This window comes from Colossoma macropomum, unplaced genomic scaffold, assembly GCF_904425465.1.
Source record: "Colossoma macropomum unplaced genomic scaffold, Colossoma_macropomum, whole genome shotgun sequence".
In the NCBI taxonomy this organism is placed as follows: domain Eukaryota; kingdom Metazoa; phylum Chordata; class Actinopteri; order Characiformes; family Serrasalmidae; genus Colossoma; species Colossoma macropomum.
In genome coordinates this window covers 3,862,042-3,878,744 of record NW_023495267.1, presented here as the reverse complement: position 1 = coordinate 3,878,744, position 16,703 = coordinate 3,862,042, and the positions used below count along the sequence as shown (strand labels likewise).

Below are 16,703 nucleotides of genomic sequence, written 5' to 3'. Positions count from 1 at the left end.
ATATCGAGGAAAGTTATATCGTTTTATCGTCCAGCCCTACTGTGAGCATTGTCATGCTACATGTGAAAACAGTGAATCGTGTCAGTACATCTGAGTGTAGTCCGTAAGTTAGGCTAACTAGGAAGCAAGATTGATTTAAGGTGCATTAGGCTTGTACTCTAATAGTGGCATAAAATTTTCAATAAATTCTGTTAAAATGGATAATGTGATATATAACTTATATAAATAGTCAGTTAAAATGTGACAGGCCCAGCCAGAGCAAGGTGTTGTATTGGTCATTGTTATCAGCCCAGAAATTCCATATCGGTGCATATTTAATTTATGTAGTTCGGTCACTGCATGTATAAAACACAATGTAATGATTGTGAAAGGTCACAAGAGAGTAGAACACTATCTGAACATCTCACACTCATCTTTCGCTCTTTCATTTTTCTCAGTATTTTCTAGATATTCCCTCAATAACAGGTAGCTTTGGGGGTAGAGACCTTTCAACCTTGTCTTTATTTGTTTGGATTGCTTTGAAGTACAGACGAGACATTCGCATGATCACACACACAGTCTGTGGTCTGGATTCTAAAGTCTTGGTGAGAGTGGAATAGTTTCTTGATCCAGGTCCTAATAGTAAACATTAGCAGGTGTCTTTGATGGTAATATGTTCTCTACCAGATTGAGCAGGAGGCAAAATCAGTCTTGTTGGGGATACATTTGTGGGCAGAGCCAGAATAGGACAGTTTCTGACCTGAAACATATCAGCACTGAGCACCATTTTGGGGTCCTCATGCTAACAACTACAGATTTATATTTATATGAAAAAACAAGCAACAACAGGTATGTCTCAAAGTGAAGGCTGCAGATAGTCCAGGATTACGAAAGCTTAGCTTTAGTTCTTACTTGTGCACAATCAAGTTGGCCTGATCAGGCTGTACAGACACATCATGGGTTTACTGGCTTAAACAATGTGACATGTTTAAATTTAACGTTTAAAATTGACACTTCATTTCATTACAAACTCTGGAACTGCAGCCGTTTGTTACTCGTGGCTGTTTCCACCGTTTTCCAAACAGTTTTATGCTGCCCTGGAAGGATTGCGGGTGACCGAAGGTCTTGAAGGATACACCAGCTGCCTCCTTCAATTTCTCACAAACACAGGACACATTTCTTGGCCGCATTCAAAGATCCTACAGAGCAAGTCAACCTTCAGTGGTGTAACTGCCGAGAAATGCAGCCTTGCCCGGCTGCGTCCCTAGCTTTGAGATACGGCTTTTGAGATACATTTTTAATGCAGGACTGTTTTTTTTATCTAATATTTTAGCAGTTGACAGTTACCTTATTCATCCATGTTTTCTGTCCAGCTCATGGTGTTGTACCTGTGTGTGGTGCAACGAATTAAACACCAACTTCATACTGGCAAAAAAAACGGTCTTCCAGAGTAAAAAATGGCTGCTACGTACAGGGCATGTTCTCCAACAGAGGTTCTGCTGGTTGCATTGCTGCTGTGATGTGAGCCAGCCTCTGCAAAGCTCTTGGCTGGTGTGTGTGAGAGTGGCCTGCAGTGTGTGCTTCAGTGGGGTATTGTCTAAGCATTTGCCTTCTGTATGGCATTCGGCACTGATGTTAGAATGTGTAGAGAATCTCAGATCTCTCTCCCAGTTCACACGCACACACATGCACACACGCTCATACACCAGCAGCTATTTCACTTCAGGGCCAGAAACACAAAAATACTGAAAAAAGAAGGAGTTAAGAAAAGTTTGTGTGCATGTGACTCTGAGTGTCTGTACTTTCTCTAACATGCAGGATGTTTGTGTTTGTGTGTAGGATTATCCACGAGGATGGCTTCTCTGGAGATGATGTGAAGCAGTACAAGCCTGTGGTGTACAGTAACACCATCCAGTCCCTGGCTGCCATCGTCCGTGCTATGGACACCCTAGGCCTGGAGTATGGGGACAAGGAGCGCAAAGTGAGTGCACTAAGGCTAATGCTTACACGCAGTTGCATACGTACATATGTGGCCAGGAATACAATCGAGCTTATGTGCAACATACAAAACATTCATGATGTGTAGGGAAGTGGAAATTAAAGGGGCAATAAAAAGCACCATATAAAGTACAGCAGCAAAAAAATTGATTTCTTATGTTATTTATGTATCAATTTCTCAGACCTTCCTCAGATATCAATCTTTCTTCATACAAGTAGTCATACTAATCAGAATGGAACTATTTTATCTTCATAGTTGTCATCTGTTTTCTTCATCTAGTTGTCACTCATAATATCAAATTATTATTAGGGATACACCAATACCACTGTTTAAAACGTGTACATGGTTGGTCCCATCAGGCTAGTGAGCTGCTAAAAGGCTAACATTATACATTATCCCAAGGTACCGGTGGTTCCTTCCATATATTTCTATGTTTACTCCCTTGGTAACAACCTGCCAGTAAGTTTAAGTGCCAGTATCGGCGCAGATCCTGACACAAGATTGGTATCGGTGCTACCGATAATCTAAAAGATCTTCTGCCTGCCTCTAAAAGATCTTCTGATTTGATTATGTCACTTTGCACTAGCAGGCAGGAAAACATATTAACCAATAATATCATTTCCCCACCTATCATTGATGCTCAGTTAGTTTAGAAACCCTCTGCAATACCCTCTTTTCACTCAGCAATACATCACAGTACAGAAATCTCATTGTGATTCCTGTTAACTTTAAGAACTGTGCAGCGTTTTGTGATTGTACTGTCTGCATGACAGAGATGGTACAACTATTAATCTTTCAGATGTGTCTTTATTGCCATGCACTTGTGACAAACTGAATAAATGTCTAAGCTAAGTAATTTAAGGCCAAGTTCTTTTGAGTGGTACTTCCCCAGTCCACAGCATGAATCTACAGAGTGAGCCCAAGCTAGAATGCTCATGAGGGTACCACACAGAATTCCTCACAGCCATTAAAAGATTACTGTCTCTGTCTGCTCAAGATGTGATGGTCCTCCAGTGAGGACAGTGCAATGAGGCTGACGCTCAAGATGTCACTGCCCAATTACTGTGTGACAGACGTCCCATTTGCATGCTCCTTTCCTGTTGGTCCCTACGAGGTCATAGGGGCATAGTTCAAAGGTCACAAGGCGATTTATGACACATTGCCTCCAACGTTGATTAAACTGGCCCTGAGCAGGACTCGTAATCCCATAATTCCTTTCTTTGAGAGCTTCTCTGCTTTTTGAGTGAAGGGGCTAAGCCCTCGTTTGACCTGTTCAGGAAGTGGCAATTTATTTTAATCAACCCGGTGCCATCAATACGGAGAAAAGAGGCATCCAAAATACCTTGTGGCTATCGACTGAGAGATATTTTCTCTCGGGAAGGACTAAAAAGAGAAAGGATCTTCATTTCCAGATTACATTACTTCACAGGAAACTGGACTGGACTAGCAGAGAAATGATGGCTTCCAGAGCTCAGTACCCTACACGGTGAGGTGACAGATAGCAGCAGCATGGTTTTGTGTGTGTGTGTGTGCTGAGTGAGCCAGTGACTTTAGACATTATTCACATTGAGTCTGTTTTTAACTGTATGATGCTACAAAATGCCAGCTCACTGGATCAAAACTGGGCTTTTGGACTTTATTATAGTGATATGCAGGCTACCCATATTTGTGTGTAATGATAAATTATTGGACTGCAACTGTTGAATATTTTTTTTTCCTTTTTTGTATATTCTATAAGAAAATTCTGATTACAAATTATATGATATCTACAATCTATTATTTTTTAATTTGCTTTTTCGATGTGTTATATTTTCTTGGAACTGAAACAACAAGGTAGTAAAAGGTAGTCATACACGTGTTAATCTGGGGGATCATGCTCAATCTGGCAACACAGCAGGTGCTGAGACTGTTTGAACGTGTCAGTGATGAGCGGTGCAGGAGAGCAGAGGAAACAGCAGCTTAATCATCATCTTATGAAAACAACTTCTTTGGTCAGATCTTGTCAGTAAACCAGAGGATGCTCTAAACTCAGCCACATTGGCTAAATGTTTTCTGCTGTTCAGACAGCTACCTAACCATAGTGCAGTCATTTATTCTAAATGTAAACAGCCTGGACTGCACCAGGCGATAAAGACAGATTATCGCCTCAGATCAGAGAGTTAGGAATAGAATGTTCAAGCCATCTTTAATGAGTCTGGTGTGCAGAGCGAGGAACTGTGTGCTGCAGGTGACAAGCTAGTATTTAGCATGGTAAACAAATGTTTATTTTCTCACTGAAGTGCATAGTTTCATAAAAGTGGTCACAGTGTTGGTTATTCAAATGACTTTTCTAGTTTTTTCTAGTTGGGTAGAAGTACCTATTAATCAAAATCTCTTAAACCTCAAGCTGTGTCAAAAAATCTGCCCTCCTGCCCTCATTACTATATGGTTCAAGTACTTTTCCTGGAAGGTTCCTAAAGGACGCTGCGATATGAACAAGTGAAGCAACTTGCTGGACGTACGGCAACTCTTCAGTCATGTTCTAAATGGTGTGAATTCATGCTGAGATGTTTTTGATGTTGGAGAAAGTTGTGGTCTTGGCTATGACGCTGTATGTTCCGCTAGAGGAAGTTCGTGTCTGTGTTTACACTGAACACACTTTTTGAACCCCGTGGCCTCTGGCTGTGGTGGCCAGCTGGCTTACACATCTTTAATCAGGTGTGAAGCTTTCATTGGAGCTGCTGTTGTCCACAACTCAGCTAGTGTACATCTCTCTCTCTCTCTCTCTCTCTCTCTCTCTCTCTCTCTCTCTCTCTTTCTTCTCTGTTTCCCTCCACCAGTTCAAGTTTTTACTAAAATAATGATTTTATTTACACAGCTCCTATCAAACATCAGTTCACAACTCTAAGTGCTTTACAGAATTGATTTCTCTGTCCATGTCTTTCTCTGTCCCTCCTCCAATCTTGTGTCTGCCTCCTTCCCCACCCCTCCTCTTCCTGCACGCCAGTCCTAGCCTGTTGCCATGGCGACCTCTTGTTTTGCCCGTCTCTCACCACATTCCGCAAGTCCGTGTCCAAGGGCGATGTCACCCACACACAGAGTGGAACAAGCTTGACGGGACAGTCCTGCTCATGTGACCGCCTGTGCTGTGTGTGTGTGTTTTTTTGTGACCAGAATGACTAGTGTGTTCTGTTGCCCTTCATTTTGAAGGTGCTGTTTAAACACATCTGCTGTGCCCCCAGTAAATGATGCACACCGGATGCCGGTTTGGTTAAATAAAAAAATCATAAGGATTGACTACAGATGTGGTTAAAAAAAAAAAAGAAAAAAGAATACATGAGTGCATGGCAGCCTGCATTGTCCCTCCCCTTCTTCCATTACTCTCCACCCTCTGGAGATGGAAATGGGTATTTAGTCTGAACATGCTAAAAATTGACCTGTAGCTAAGGAAATGTATTCATATTTGGTTTCATTCTTAATCAGGGTTGCAGATTTTGGTGACTTCTTCTGACTGGTAACCAACCATCATTACGGCAAACCTAAAATCAAGAGCGTGACTCATTAAAATATTACTTATAAAATGATTTGTTACAGGTCTGGAATCTGACTGTCTAAGCCACAATCACAGTCTTTATAAAGTACTTGATATGCATACACTGAGTGTGCACATCAACTGTATTAATACACAGAAATATTAAATGGTTTTCCACATATGGACTGTGGAGCACAGTACTGGTCAGTTGGACTAGGCATAAGCATGTATATGAAGTAAAGCTCATTAAGCATATTCCATATGAACCCGGTTTTGTTTAAACAGAAGGGGTGACAACTATATGCTCATGATTATATGACTAAAAAGTAAAATGTGGGCTAAGTGACTGGAATATATAACGGTGACCTACTGAAAGGTTTGTATTCTAAAGTTCTAAAGTCTTAGTTATCACTAATTCTCGCTCAATACTAGCACAAGTTCAAACGGAACATAAATGCCATGACTAGCTATGGCTGAGTGTTCCTCCGTAACTTTTGAAAGCCATCGCAGTCCACCACGTCTTTCTCTGACCATTTTGTGGGGCACCACAGTGCCTCGCACTTTCTATTTGATAACATAGACAAAATAATTGTCTGTCTTATCACTTGTGGATGTTTGCCTTCAGTATGGTGCATCTCTGCAGTTGTGCTGTCAACCTCTCGAAAAATGCGTCTGAACACTTGATTTTTTTAGTAGGCCTGTCCAGCAGAAGAAGCTGCCCTCGTTTGTTCTGTTTAAAAAAAGCTTGAATGATAATCCTTCTTATTCATATAGGAACGGTTGTTTATTGGAAATGAAAGGTACTTAACTTTTTTATACACATGGCATTAGTGGAACAATTGTTTAATTGTTGGTTAATGGTTAATTGGTTATTCATGTACATCCCTGGTTCTGATTTAAGCACATCTGAATGCTTGGAACAGATTCCTTTTGGCCTTTCTCGCTTCAACCTATTAGTCAGCCAGCCGCAAAAATGGAATAGAGAGAGCTAATTGTTTTTAACAATTACTCTACCTTGTTATATATAGGCTGCCTCATTGCATATTAGGGTTGCACAGCTTAGCTGGGTACTATGGTGCCATGACTCAAGTGGCTGGAAGTGGACATACCACGCTGGTGTGGGTGGAGGGCTGTGTGCCCGGCACCTGGCAAGCGGTTTGCTCCAGATGGGTTTCGCCACACTAGCCCTCATGTCCTATTGAAGCCTTGTGCCAGCAGGCCCAAATTCTCCCTGAACCCCATCTGGGGATGACTAGCTAACCAAATGCAAATGAGATGCAAAAGTTCCCTAAGATAGAAGTGAGAAATTAGATTATACTGTAGGGTGAGGCGCTTTAACCAGCCTCTGCATGTGAGAGCGTGAGACAGAAATAAGAGAGACAGAGAGAAGGAGTGAGAGAGAAACATTAGTGTGTGAGAAGCTCCAGATCTAGTGATTTATTCTGTGAGTGTGCCAGCTCACTGCTCCCAGCGACCCCACTCACCAATTGCCATTGCTTATTCACTTACGGGGGATAAAGAAGTGCACAGACCATCCATTTCTTACAAATCATCTACTCAGTTGTTGTATTCACCATCAGGAATTTGCTTACGGGGACAGGTAATAAAGCAGCCCGAGGGCCATGAGGCCGCGTCGAATCTTTCAACAAAGATTTTTGATTTCTCTGCTACGTGAGTTTTCTTGAGTACTGATTATATAGCAGTATGTCCCAGCCCTGGTCCTAGATCGCCTCTGCCCTGCACATTTTATGATTTTCCTGCTCTAACACACCCAGTTCAGCTCAGAAAGGTCTTGTTAATTGGTTGATTAATTTATTCAGGTGTGTTAGAATAGGAAAAACACCATAATATGTGGGGTAGGGTTACATCAGTGTTGACAATGATAATAAATGATACATTTTATTCATATAATGTCTTTCAGACATGAAATGTGGCTTAAAGCGTTTCACTGGAATAAAAATATAAATATATAAAATAAATTAAATTACTAACCCAAATCAAAGTATGAAAGTAAAAACAAATTCAGTAAAACACACTTAAATGTATGTACCTTTATCTAACTAAAGGCGAGTAGTTACTAAAAAAGAAGGTCTGAAGTTTGCTTTGAAAAGAAAATACAACATGGTAGTCTCATGGGGCCTGAACGGGAATGTTTGGGGATAGCTATGAGAAATTTCAGGCTAAAAGTCGGTGGAAACATAAACTTATTAGTGTGTGGGGAAATGGAATGTGAAATTTCTAAACTAACGCCTCATGAAGGCAAACCTCAAAGTGGGAGTGTGCTTGTCAACTTTGTCTGATGGACAACATGCCTGTCGTTAGCCCATGAATGTAATGTAAGTTAGCATGGCTGTTAAAATCCTCCAATTGAGCATGTAGATATGTGTGGTGTGTGTGGAGAACACATTACATGTGGTAATAGTAGACATTACCTTTTAGAAGGGTTCCTTTAGCTAACAGTAGAGTTTTGCTAGCTGGCTTGTCCCCAGGCATTCTCTATGGTCCTGCAAGACTATGAGGCAGATTGCTGGTCATCAGGCAGTGTAGTGGTTTTGACTAAAGCTGCTGTTATGTAAGTACTCAGATTTATTGTGCTATAAAGGTGGATTTAGCTATTCTGGAGAAAGACTTGATATTTTAACTGAACAGCAAAACATACGCACCTCCCTTCAGTTCTCCCCAAATTCAGGGATGCACATTGTCAAGGTGAATGACGCTGGGATAGCAAAGTTGACTTTTCTGGCCATAAAACTCTTTGCAAACGTTGTACGGACAAATACCATGACATAACATTAGAGTGAATGATACAACAAGTAATGCTGCTGCAAAGCTAACTAGTTGCTGCTGCAAAGCTAACTAGTTGGCGTGAGCAATCACTAGAACCCGACTGACATAGGATTTTTAAGTCTGATGCCAATTTCGATTCATGAGTATTTAAAAATCTGATATACCGTTATATCGGCATGCATATATTTTATTTTATTTATTTATTTATTTATTTTGCAAAGTGTTCTTTTAAAAGGTAGCTGGCGTTGTTATTGTCTGAGCAGTTTCATTGCAGTCTTTGCAGGTTTGCCTACAAAATGTCTTGGTGCACTTCTGAGTTCATTTATTGAACACAAACTCATCGACACCCACTGTAAGAGGTTTTGAGGCTTTGGGGTTTCCTCGTTTGGGCTTTATAGTACTCTTAGTGCGATTTGGTTGGAATTCTTATGAGGGCCCGACTGATAAATTGGTGTGCCTTAAATGGTGCAGCAGTTACATTCTGGCATCTCATGTTTAAGATAAAATGGGAGAATACAAACAAGAAGCTGGCAAATAAAAAGCTGACTCAGCCTCGTCATTTAGGCAGAATATGGTTAAAGGCTACAGTTTAAACGCTCACTAACGTTTATTGTTTTCTACTGATAAACATAGCGTAGCTGACTTTGTGGGTAATTTAACCATGAACAGAGGCACAAGCTGCTGTAAGCAATGATGCCAGAGAGTTTTAGAATCGACGAGCTAGGGAGAAAAAATAGTACCATTGTTTGTTTACTCTCTAGAACTGCCACACTGTTTCATGAATAAATCTACAGTGAAGTTTGTAAATAGCTTAGCGTACCATTGAACCTGACATAAAACATAGGCTAACTGTGATGTTTACCTAACACTACTGGCTTTCATGTTACTGCAGCAAAAGCGTGCATGGGTTTATTATTACTCCCCAGTTTAGTCGTCTCCAATTTCACCCGCTAATTAGGACTCCCCCAATCACACGATACTATCAACGCTAGGAGGGCGAGGCTAACACAGGCTTCCTCCGAGACCTGTGAAGCCAGCCACCGCTTCTTTTCAAACTGCCACTAATGCAGCGTCTTTGGACAGCTGAACACGCTTGGAGGAAAATGCCAACCGCCAGATCTGTTACATCAGCTAACAGACGCCTGCGCTGACTAGCATCGCGCTTAGTGAGTGATGGGGGAGAAGGGGGGGGGGCATGCTACCCACCCAGAGAGAGCGAGGCCAATTGTGCTCTCTCGGACTCCCGGCCGCGGATGGCTGTAGCATCACCAGGGATCGATCACCTGATGATAGGACCAACGCTTAGACGGTTGCGCCACTCGGGAGCCCCCAGAAGCATGCATAGTTGACAAGAATGTTGCCAGGTTTATTTAAGCTAAGAGAGGAAATGATATTGATATTTTTGTTATTATTTAAGTAATGTGTTTCTCGTGAAAGTATCATCTTACCACAAACGCTAATAACCTCTTTCATGGGGTAAAGTCAGCCGATTATGATTTTGTTCATTCAGATATGTGTGTCTCCAACAAGGAAGTTGCAGAGTAGATGGACAAACTAAGCAACAACGACACTTGTTTAATAACGTGGTTGAAGGATCTGTCTTCTGCCTCTCCGGTTCTTTTTTAATTGCCATTATATACATTGATACTGGTTTCTCTGCAATTAGCTCATATCAGCAGATAATATTGACCCGAAAACAGCAAAAAAAGTTAGTTATATATCTGTCAAGCAGAAACAGAGCAACTTCCTCATCCCTTTTCATGTTTTTTAACTCTTGACAAAGCTGAAGTCAGCTTCTTATTCCCCAGCTTCTTGTTCAGATTTTTTCGTTCCACCTTAAATGGTGTAGCAGTCACAGTCTGCCAAACAAGAGGTGCCAGAATGTAACTGTAGCACTATTTAAGGTGGAACAGGAAAATTTGAACAAGAGGTGCCCGAATCTAACAGCTGCACCATTTAAAGTGGAATGGTAAAATTCGAACAAGAAGCTGGCGAGTAGGAAGCTGACTATATCCTCATCAACTCTTGGAGGTGAAACACCTCACTGATGTTAACATGGCTCTCTGCCTGTGCCTGATTTAAGAACTTCTTTCTCAGTCTCTGTTCTTCAGATCTTCTCTTTGGCTGTTTCTCTGTCATCTCTAATTCTTGACAACACATGGAGTTCAGGGGGAGCCAGTAAAAGCTCGGTTCAAGTTCATTTTCACACTCTACCTGTATAATTTGAATAAAATGCTTGGTATCAGTTTACTACCTCTTCACAGACTGGCTGTTTTCGAACTGAAAGATTCGAGCTGAAAAAGACTTGGATAGTAACGTTAACTGAGGTAACAGACCATTAGCATGTGTCTGTTTACCTGAAAGACTGGCTGTTTTTCTCTATAAATTTCATGGCTTTGGTTTTAATTTACTATATTAATGGTAAAATGCTGACTGGCGTGTTGTGATGTGCTAAAGAATTGAACAGTGCTGGTCCTGTGCTGAGTTCCAACTCCCCTTTGCATGCACACGCGTCACATTGGCATATTGACGCACAGATTACACTTGCGCACAGTTTGCATACCTCCATTAAAAAGAAGAATTTTTGGACGCTGCGCGATGTGGCATGTCCAGTATGTGGTGGCCTTTACAGAACGCAGTTCTGCATGCCAAGAATATATATATATATATATATATATCTATAGATATATATATATATATATATATATATATATATATATATATATATATATAGATATATATATATAGATATATATATATATAAAATGCATAAGTTGTCATGGTGATCTTTTGTGTTTGGTGTGATTTTCTTTTTTGTTGGGGTGTGTGTGTGGGTGTGTGTGTGGGTGTGTGTGTGTGTGTGTGTGTGTGTGTGTGTAAGTGGGAGCAGGGGAGTTAAGAAGATGGTACTGGCGCCAGAATATTCCCTGCAGTCCCAGCAGTGCCCCAACTGCATCCATCTCATTAGAGAGAGAATTTACCTCTGCCATCTCTTGCTGTTTGCACAAAAAAACCTTGGGCCTCATTCACCATTATCTTTTCTTAAATGTGTTCTTGAGAAAAGTTACTAGAGAAAGTCTACATCAGTTTCATGATGTGTTCTTAAACAGCAGAATTGTTCACACCTTTGTGTTCTTGAGTGTGCATAGGTTGTTACCTAAGAACAAATCCCAAATAAGAAAACACTGGTGAACGCCTGATCTTCATTAAAACTGCATTAAGTGGGTTTTAAGAAGAAAGTTTTTCTTAAGAACGATTGGTGATTGAGGCCCATTTCCATTAACAGTGACTACCCACTTTGAATCACCTGTTCTAAAACGGAAAACTACCTGGTGGCAAAACCTCCACGTTTTGAAGATGATGGAAATAATGTGGTTAAACTATGTCTTTGCTCTTTTTTTGTTGTAGCTTTGCATGTTCTAGTCTCTTATCTGCCTGTACATCTGACCGTATCATAAATGCTCCATGTGTGAAATGAACCAGGTGTGTGTGTAGGTGTGTGTCAGAAGCCTATCGATGAGAACACTGTGCTTTGAAGATATTTTTAAAGGGGTGGTATGGATTTCCTCTTACAGGGCTATGAAGGTCATTTTATTATTATTTTTTTGTTTATTTTTTTAATATGCTGACATCAGTAGGACATGAAAATTCTTCCATTTTAAATGCGCTCTATTTGTTTTATACCTCCACTACTCCCTCCAGTCTTTGCCTCTTTACTTGGCCTTCTGGTCTTAAGGTATATAGATCAGTATCATGAACAGGATATCTTCATGGGTATTCAGGGCTTGGTGTCATTACGTGGATCTCACAAAGACGTGATGAATAGATTATTATGAGGTGTCTCCTAGCAACAGTGACAGCTTCCATGTGAAAATTGGCTTTTAAGAGAATTTTGGCATGCTGCTATACAGCAGTTTTAATTCAGTGACCCTGGGATAAACAACATTTATTGTGCTCTGGTGCTGACAGTTGGACACTAGAAAGCGACAAAAGGTGTTTTGTTTGTCTCCTTATTTGTTTACCTATCCAATGTGTGGTTATGCTATGTGTGTCAGGAGGCATAAGTGGTTGCACATTTAATGGATTATTGCATTTACACTTGATGCAGTTCTCAAGCCTTGTCTGTTAGTAGATACTGTATTGTTTCGAAGTTTGTGTACCATTTTCAGTATGTTTAAGGATATAAAGCAACATTGTAGCACTGAGATTGACAAGTCAGTCGTAAAGAGCAAAAATATGTCAATATTAGAAGCCAATCTATTTAGTCTCTGTACCATTTACTGGGAATACATAAAATTGGTAAATTATTCCTAGAGAGAAGCTGTGATTTGCCATAGGACTGTACCATTCGATACAAATTGAGGGGCCCTAAAGTTTATTTATGGATTCTCTAAATTAATTAATTTGATAGGAGAGGGGGGAAAGCTCCAGAACTGTTAACAGACAGTATCAGCAGACTACCCCAACTGATTACGGTGCAGACTTGTGAACACAGGCTCTACATTAATTGAGACACTTTCATGTCAGATCTCTAGTGCTTGGACTCAGCAAAATGACGTCTGGGTCCTTTTTCCCCCGTCGCGTCGTTCTCAGTCATCTGAATGCAGATCCTTGATTAATTACTTTCGGCACATCTTAATCACACATTAGGTTAATCAATCCAAAAGCATGTCTTTGCTCTCAACAGCATTTGCGTCTCCTGCTGTGAGGCTTCATGTGGTAAATGCCTAAATTTCAAGATCTTTTTAGGAGTTTGGCATTGTTGCTTGTATTCTGCTGCAGTTTTCTTTACATCATTACATTTTGATATAAACTGTATTTTCTCTTTTTTTCCCTCCATAGTTGTGGTATATGCCAACCATGAGTTCATCCTTTACTAGGAGAGGATGAGTTAGCAAAACAGACCAGTGATCAGTGAAGTTGCGTGTGATTAATCATGCCCACCTCCCTGCTCTGTCTTTGCCTGAATTACATAGTCACTGCTGTTGCTGCCGTCGCTCTCCTGGAGATCCATGTGCCACACGCTTTTAATTGGAGGCCAAAAATAAAACGATCAGAGGAAACAAACAGCACCTCTGCCAGATGGTCCCCCGTTAGTGGGCTGGCGAGCTGTCCTCTTACCCCACACCCAGCGCTCATTAGGACAAGAATGAGAGAGAGAGAGAGAGAGAGAGAGATGGAGGCCTGTTTCTAAGTGCTGTTATCCGTCTGACAGATGTTTGATACCGTGAAAGGGCTAAAACAGGAGCAAGCATGCAGGGGCAAGGGCGGGCAGTTAGTGTTTGTCACATGGGCTTGCAGTCTTTGGACTGAGGCTACGCAGATGTTTGCAGATGTTTTCTATACAGAGTCACTGGGCTGGTATCTCTGGTGTCTCACTCTTCTCAGGCAGCTACTGCTTACCCTGAGTTCCAGAGGCCAAACTGCAGATAGGCTATAGGCTAATTCCACGCCCCACTGGCAGGGGTTGGATTTCGAGCCTTTGTGGGACCCCAGCAGCTCTGATAGCTAGGCATGCTTTGTTAACCTGAAATTGCCCTTGAGATGATTTAGTGATGAGATTTGTAGCGATTCATTAGGTTTAGACTTAACACTTCATTACCTCACCACCCAAAGTTCCAGGGGGCCATAACATGTCTATCACATCTTTATTCCATTCTTGTAGAAAACGATATAACGCTGGAATAATCTATACCTGTACATCTAAGCCAAGTCTTCCCAATCCTCTTGAAGTACCCCCAGCCCTGCACATTTTAGTGTTCTCCTTGCCCTGCACACACCTGATCCAACAAGCCCTCCTAAATTGAGGTTAGTCTGTTACAGCTGGGAAAACGCTAAAATGCACAGGTATGGGTGTACTCCAGGACCAGGTTTGGGAAGCTATATATTACGTCGTAGTTCATACTGTGCTGGAGTTACAAATGGTTGTAATGATTGTTGTTTTATTTGTGAAATTTTGTTCAATGTTTTTTTCTTTGTCCGGCTGAGGTGATTTCTATGTGAGGTGATTTCTATGTGAGGTGATTTCTATGTGCTAGTGTTGCACAAATTAAGCATAGGCCACCTGTGTGCCGTCTTCCCTGCACGTCCAATGAAAGCTAGAGTGGCACAAAATATATGAAATATCAACGCTGTCTCCAGTGTTGGTCTTCAGAAGACAGAGGTCTAAGGACTGTCAGTAAATGTGGAGAAGAGGATGAAACTTGTATTACACCCATATGTTTGTATATATCATCAGTTGTGTTGTAGCTAACTCTGTTTGATTTTGTCACAGCCAGCATGATTTTGACAGTGTTCCAGGTGTGTGAAAGTCTTGGGTAGAGCGATAAGTTGGGTGTCCCTTCAGTCCAGCAAGCCCACTTTGTTTACAGGCTTTCAATCAGCAGCTAATTGACACCCTGCAAACGACATCACTGGACCCCAAAGCCAATCAATTTCTCCAATCAATGTGTTATGTGCAGATAAACATGGACAACCATGGGAAACTATTTCTCTGTCATAGAGAACATGGTGTGGTATTGTTATTGAGTGTTGTATATAGGTGTGTGCAGTATGGAAACAAAATCATGTAATGTTTAAAGACATTTTCACAGTACATGACATGCACAATGCGTTAGTTATACCACATCAAAAACAGCCTCTGGTTTTTCTTCAACATTTCAAACTGCATTGCACTAAATCTACTCAAGCAGGACAGTGGAGTTTGTGCCAAAAGTTTGAAATAAAATAAAATCCACAAGCAAAATATTAAGTATCAAAATGTCCAAAATATGTCGCAAATACAAATAATGAGCGTCAAACTTAATTACAAAAAAAGGATTACTACTCATTTTCTCTCTTTCTGATATCAATTTATTACTCATTTTGCTAGTTTTTGCTTCAAATTTGTTTCTTTTTAAATATTTTTTACCTCTGGAATCACTCGTGTTTCTGACTTTTGGTACTTCAACATGGGGCGGGTCTGTTCATACCTGGCGTTCACCTGCACTTTCTGTTGGTCAACTGATTTGGAGTGACAGGTCTTCTGAACGTAACCACACCCACTGTGAGAGCCGTAATCTGCCTCAAACATAGCAGAACGCTTAATACTGAGCGTAGTATTGCCAGAGAGGATTGCACTGACATGTCCAATGTTATGAGCAATGTTTGTCACATTTATTAACGTAGCGCATGCTTAGGGTCCGGTGTTGAGCTATGTAAAATGTATATTTTGGAAATTAAAGTACATTTTATATCTTTCAGGTTCGCAGCTGCTAGTGCCAACATGCATAGCGCCAGGATGTAACTGCTGAACCATTTAAGGTGGAACAGAAAAATCTGAGCCAGAAGCTGGTGAATAGCTGACTTCAGCTTCGTATCACCAAAGAATTAACGGTGGGCGTTAATAAATAATTGCCTTATACCCCCTCTTTGAAAACATATGATGCCCTAAATGTAACTAAAGCCCCGCTGTGAGGAGCTGAACTTTTCCCTTCTCTGCTATCACTGAAGACGGGCTGGGACGCCTACAGAGCACCGCTAGTAGGCTGATAATGAAGCGATGAATTTTTTTTTTATTATTTAAGGGTTGTCGCATTTCGTAGGGCAAGATTTCAACCACTACCCCTTGTAACTCAGTTCCAAGGGGTTAGGGTGACACTTGAAAACAAGGGGTAGGGCCCAAGTTTATGTTCATCAGTGCCCAAAATGACAGTTATATCCTTTCATACAGGTCCACACAGGATCCATAAACATGTACTGGATTAACAGTTTAAAAGCAATATGACAAACATTGCTCATAATGTCAGATATGCCACTACAACGCTGCACCCACTGCAGCATTCACATGTTCTTCCACGCTGGGGTGGTTCACACTGAGTGGCTACGTGTTCATAAGACCTGTCACTTTAAATCGGTTGACCAATAGAAAGTGCAGGCTAACGCCCTCATCTAAGACAAAGTGCCAGAAGTCAGACACAAAAGAGAGATTTCAGAAGCATAAAATATATCAGCAAAATCAGCAAGTAGAAAAAATCAAGCAAAAACTGGCAAAATGAGTAATAAATTTATACCAGAATGGGAGAAAATGAGTAGTAATTGTTCTGAAAAATTATGTTTGATTTTAAGTATCATTATTTTTATTTGCAACATATTTTGGGCATTTTGATTGTCAATATTTTGCATAGTATTTTATTGGAAACTTTTGGCAGAAAATTAACTCCATACAGGACTAATTATGCTCTCCATATAATGAAACATGCAGTTCAGTTCGCTTTAAGCACTGATGATATCCATGCTCAGAAAACCTTGTTTATCGTGATAACAAAATTGGTCACAAGTATGATAAGATATCATATTGCCCACCTCCAGTTGTGCATATCAGCAGTGATATATAACTAACATGAGGGATTGCACTGTTTATCAGACTCTCTGCTTCTGTGTGGAAAT

General features: G+C 40.8%; 1 protein-coding gene across 3 annotated transcripts in view; it reads left to right on the top strand.

Moving 5' to 3' along the window:
* The window catches only part of gnao1a (guanine nucleotide binding protein (G protein), alpha activating activity polypeptide O, a), a 95,691-nt gene that overhangs the window by 21,576 nt on the left and 57,412 nt on the right, over window positions 1-16,703 (top strand). For all 3 annotated transcript variants that reach the window (XM_036561614.1, XM_036561615.1, XM_036561613.1), the window contains exon 3: window positions 1,819-1,960. In XM_036561614.1, the coding sequence (XP_036417507.1) occupies window positions 1,819-1,960 (142 nt within the window). The remainder of the gene's footprint in view (window positions 1-1,818; window positions 1,961-16,703) is intronic.